This window comes from Macadamia integrifolia, chromosome 3 (genome assembly GCF_013358625.1).
Source record: "Macadamia integrifolia cultivar HAES 741 chromosome 3, SCU_Mint_v3, whole genome shotgun sequence".
Taxonomy (NCBI): domain Eukaryota; kingdom Viridiplantae; phylum Streptophyta; class Magnoliopsida; order Proteales; family Proteaceae; genus Macadamia; species Macadamia integrifolia.
Genome location: NC_056559.1, coordinates 3,064,573 through 3,070,378, shown reverse-complemented (window position 1 = coordinate 3,070,378; position 5,806 = coordinate 3,064,573). Strand labels below are relative to the sequence as shown.

Here is a 5,806-nt window from a genome sequence, read left to right as displayed (position 1 = left end):
TTTCTATCAATCATATGCCCTATCATATATTGCCATACAACCTCTTTATTGTTGTTTGCCAGTCGGTGGTAGAGGATACATGATGTCATGGGATTGATAAAAGGACTTTTAAGTTGTGTTTGATATGTATTCTTGAAATGGATTATATGGCAAAAACACATTCTAGGGTTTAAAAAAAAAAAAAAAAAAAAAAAAGCTTCAAAATACATCCTAGACTCAAAATCTATTACAAAAATAAATACCAAACACAACCTTAAGGTATATCTTCCACAAAATTTTGGGGCCCATCAATGTTCTATAGGGGGCTAACCAAATAAACTATGGTCGTTGTTACCTTTTTTCTTTTCTTAGGTAAACTTTTGCCCTTTATTACTTACTATTTGTAAAGATATAGCCTAAATTGTAATAGACAGTAATAAAAAATCCATTGCAATGATCCTTAGTAGTTTTGGTCCGTATGATAAATAATAGATGCATGGAATGATACGACAAAAAATGATATCCAGTGATATGATATAAAAAAAAAAAAGTTTCAATCTTTCACAATATTCCACAGTTATCAATGTTATCAATATGCCATAATATATGTGGAGAGAGAGACCAATTTAAACTAGACTGGACTCAAACATTAAATACATCTAAAAATTCAGCTTGGATCCTTTTGTGAAACCAAATTTGCATTAGATCTATACCCTAAAATGGGATGGATTTCACATGTACAATATAAACAAAAATCTTAAGAATAGAACACAATTTTCAAATACATGCAATCCGAATTTTACCCACATTGATCTTGCATAATATGTGGGTCCACCATTTATTCATCAAAATTGGTTGTAGACCCAGATCACCAGAGAATAATTTAGACTTGACCGACATAATAAAACTCTCTCTCTCGTATTCCTCCACTTGCAAAAATGGGTTTATTCCGAAGGACCATTAACAATTTGAAAGCCTCAATAATTCTCTCTATATAGGTATTTCAGTAAATATCCAGTTGTAGGGTTCGTTGATATTTGTAGTGAGTGTTCTTTCTCCGTAAATATTTAAAAGAGATGCAAGGAAGAGTAGCTGTATCATATTCTCCATTTATAGTAAAGTAGAATCTTATTTCATTGTGGACATAAATAATCTTACCGAATCATGTAAAACTTTGTGTACAATTAAGTGATTTTTATTTACGATTTCTATTTGTTTTTTGTATCATTTTGGGGTTTCATTTCTACATTTCTCTCTTGTAACACAAAATGACATCATCCACATATGATTTATTTAATTATATAAATCTTGAACATTAACAATACAAACACAACAAAAATCATAGCAGGTTTCATGGATGGATGAGGTAATAGGCTTATAATATTAAAATCAAAATTAATGACGCAAAGTGATACAAAAATTATGAAAAAATCAGTAGGTAAAAATCCTAATAATAAGACGATAACTATGTATTTCAAATTAGTAAGAAAATGATAGTTTTGATGTGAACTCAAAAACGTGCACAACCCAGACACTGAGACTCAGATTAGTTTGTCTATGTTTTGGGGTTGGACTTATTAGGGCCTGACCCTCATCAGTTGTTCCCAAACCCATCTAATATTTTGAGAAGAATATGGTTGTGGTTTTAATACAATAAAGTTTATTCTATGGAACCTATTGAACCCCATGGTCTATTCTTTTGGTTGTGGTCCCTTCTTTGTTCTCTTCTTTTTTTTTACATACCTTCCAAAAATATGTAACATCAATTACATAACTCACTTATCTTAAAAGATATTTTCTTCCCCACGTTTTTGAGTGGTTACATCACTATTGAGAGTATCGATTGATACATATCGAAATCGCCAGAGTCTAATATTAATAGGACATAGACATGAAAGGATCAAAATGACCAATTTTTTTTTTTTTTCCTTCTTTTGAAAATGGTTATCCATGAATGGGATCAATCTGGATTGATTCAATAGAGACAAATTGATATCACCTAAGGCCAATTTGAATACCTAGACATGTCAAAAGTTTGCCTACAGCAGGAAGGCTCAACCTAAACCAATCAACTGAAACTCCAAAAATCAACCTAACCAATTACTAAATATATTGAGCTCAAGCATTGATTGATTAATACACAAACATTGCCGATATAAGGTAGTGTTTCGGATTATTGCTCGATTAAAACCGATAATCATTTATTTTTTATTTGCCTGTTTAAGTCCATTTAATTTGTTACCCAAGGAAAAAATCCATTTAATTTAATTATTATCTGTTAATAGTCCCATTTAAGGACTATTTATGACCCGATTATGTATAAATAATTGACCTAACCCGACCCTACCCGACCGATTGTCGCCCCCACAGGTTACGTACACCGATAACGAAAACGGCAAAACCATTGGGTTAGGTGCAACAGACTTGCAGTGGTGTCAGAGTCGTCAGACCATTAGCTGTTCTAGTGCTCTGTACAACTCTAATGACTTAAATGACCTTGGAGCTTTTCTTCGAAATACCATATCTACCCCTAAAACGTTATTTAGACAGTACATGTTGACAGACGAGCTAACGGTAACTCTGTGCCGGCAGTGCAGCGAAAAAGAGGAAAATACTGTCCCAACTCTGAGAATGTTATCGAGGATTCAAATTGATAGCGACTGGCTATGATTGACAGTAAGGATTTAACCGCTGACAGATTCTTGATATACACCCCAAAAAATCAATCTATGAATTTTAACCCATCAAAAAAGTTAATCTATGATTTTTAACTCAGGTAAAATGTTCTGTGCGCATGTTTTTAATGATAGAATAAGCCGAAATTTTTACTCGAGATGAGAAGAGAATCCCTTAATCCAAATCTTAAAATTTTACCATCTTATAGCAAATGTTGAGAAAAATAAAAATAAACCAAGACAGATTCGTACATTACCCATAGATTTAATGAAGTTTACACACTGATATGGTTTGCTACGTCCTCAGGTGAAGAAGAAGATTTTCACTATGTAGAAAAGAGAGATTACACTCACGCAACGGTGAGAAAACTCGCCCTAAAATTCTAGTTCGAAAAACTCCTAAATTATAATGATTTGCTCAACAAAACGATAATATATTACATACTCTTCCAAATTGTGGGTCGATCCATTGGGTCAAACCTCCACACGAGATCAATGCTGGGCTCCGAGCTTGGACCTATCAGCCCAACCCCTTTGCTTCCATTAGAGTCTCAGAAAACTTCTCATTCGGATCGTCACCAAAATAAGTCGGAGTAGGTCATTCTTCAAAACGGGTCAAAAATTCGAGACAAACTCAACACACTGGTATTGCAAGCTTTCATATTTCCATGTATTGAAACTAAAACTTGATAAGTAAATAGGTACTTTGGACTATAACTTTATAACTCTCAACACTCCCTCACGTGTGGGCTTTGATACCATATCAAAGGATTTAAGATATAGGTTGAATGAAATTTTGTCTTACAATCAAAGTACTATAGGACTCTGATATCATATTGGAGGGTCCAGTTGAAAACTTTGGTATTAAGTCAGAGAGAGCTCATTTAGTATATGAATGCACCACAAGTCAATAAGAGAGTATAATTCCATAACTAAACTCTAAGATAGCAACATATGTAACTTTGGCATACCTAATCGTTATACATGTGGACGGACAATTTAAGGAAGATAACAAAAAAACTTAAACTCTAATGATATCATATTGGAGGATCCAATTCAAAACCTTAAATCATTAGTCGAAGATAGTCCAAGAAATATTAAAATACATTAGCTATTACATTACAATAACAAACAACAATTTAATCCTACCCCAACTAAATGGGATTGGTTATGTAGATCCTTATACCCTTTATTAGCTATACTCAAGGTCATACTTGATACAAGACCTAAAAGTTATGAATCTTTTTATACATCATTTATCGTAATATTATTTTAAGTTTACCCTAATTCTTTTATTTCTTTTTAAGAAATCTAAATCAAATTATTCATTCGAATCAGTTTACTATCGAATATAAAGAACTCTATTAAACATGATCATACATCATTTTACTTTGGGGTGAGGGCATGCCAAGGCCCTACTCCCATTAAAATTTCTTCTGATTTCATTTTTAATTTTAGTTTCATATTTTTGTCTTTGTTGCTCACTAGATGGACGGTTGTGGAGATTTCATCTCCAGTCTCCCCTCCACATGCCTCATCAGTCGTCACCATCCACCCCCTCTCTCTGTCCCCAACAACTTTTTCTAGAGAGTAGATTCCAAGGATGAACCAAAGCTCTCTACTTTGTTTCTTTTTCTTTCATATAATCGCCTTTTAATTTATTTTCTTTCTTTTTTTTCTTGGATTTTTTTAATCTCCATTTCGTGCTTTCTGGTTCTATAAAGCACCATCACATACACCGTTCTACTTCCCTTTCGCTTCTGCTTCGAAGTTTATGGTTGCTCTTAGTGTTCTTTCTCTTTTCTTTTAGAGATCTGAGGTTCTGAAGCTCTGCTTCTCCCCTGTTTCTGTTTCTTTCCTAGGGTGCGAACTGGGAACGGCAGTTTTGGATTGATTTTTGTTTCAGGTCCAAAATTGATGTCCTTGTTCTGGATCTCTGGGTTTTAATTTCTGGGTTTGTGGGAAGATCCTGTCCTTTTTTTTTCCTGGACCTTGTTTGGATTTATGCTTTTGAAGTTGGGATTTTGCGAAGATTTTCCAGTTTGCATTGATCATCCCATCCCCTTACCCCACCAAAACAACAGGTTCTCCTTCCCTTCGATCTTGATGCTTAACAAATTATTCTTGATGTTTCAAATTCATGTCTCCAATTCTCAGTGAAATCCTTCTTTCTGGGTTTATGATAAATTCCACACTCAGACGCAGGACCCATTTAGTTCAATCGTTCTCTGTTGTGTTCCTTTACTGGTTTTACGTTTTTTCATGAACCATCTGCTCCTTCAATCTGATCACTACTAGACCAGTTTTATATCTATTATTATTATTATATCTTATACGTATTGCAGATTCTGGTTTGAAAATAATTAGTATTTGGGTCCTGTGTCGTTGTTGTGTTAGCCTCTGCTAGGTCTGATCCAATCCTTATACTTAGTCATCTATTGGGGTTTTTGTAATTTTCTCTGGTGTAAATATACCATGGCTTCCTCTAGTGGAACTTCTTCAGGAGGGTCTACTCTGCTTCCAAACTCTGGTTCAGAAGAGGACCTTCAGCTTGTAATGGATCAAAGGAAAAAGAAAAGAATGTTATCGAACCGGGAATCAGCTAGGCGATCGAGGATGCGGAAACAGAAGCACTTGGATGATCTGATGGCCCAAGTGGCTCAGCTCAGGAACGAGAACAACCAGATCCTTACAAGGATAAACATGACTTCTCACAACTACTTGGCCATTGAAGCCGAGAATTCGGTATTGAGGGCACAGATGGGAGAGTTGAACAACAGTTTACAGTCCCTCAATCAGATCATTCACTGCTTAAATGTGAATAGTAACAGTTTTCAAACTGAGGATCCTCTAAATGGTGCTGACTGCTTCATGAACCCATGGAATTCTTCAATCTATCTAAATCAGCCCATCATGGCTTCCGCAGACATCTTTCAGTACTGAAACTCCACCCACGCCTGAGACTAATGAGAACGGTTCATTTGTTTGTGTTGCCAATGGTGTTTGTTTAGGTTGTCAGTGAATGTAGAGCTACAAAGATGGGGTTTTTTGTTTTTTGTTTTTTGTTTTTTGTTTTTTTTTTTTTGTTTTTTGGGGGTGGGGGAGAAGAGGTGTTTCAGTCATTAAGAATAAAAAAGAAGATGGTGGGGAGG

The 5,806-nt window shown here is 34.8% G+C and overlaps 1 protein-coding gene across 1 annotated transcript in view; it reads left to right on the top strand.

Annotated features, from left to right (window-relative positions):
* The first annotated feature begins 4,363 nt into the window (after positions 1-4,363).
* Positions 4,364-5,806, top strand: part of LOC122073675 (bZIP transcription factor 11-like) — a 1,692-nt gene continuing 249 nt past the window's right edge. The window contains exon 1 of the mRNA XM_042638305.1: positions 4,364-5,711. Within this exon, the coding sequence (XP_042494239.1) occupies positions 5,130-5,597 (468 nt within the window). The 5' untranslated portion in view covers positions 4,364-5,129 and the 3' untranslated portion in view covers positions 5,598-5,711. The remainder of the gene's footprint in view (positions 5,712-5,806) is intronic.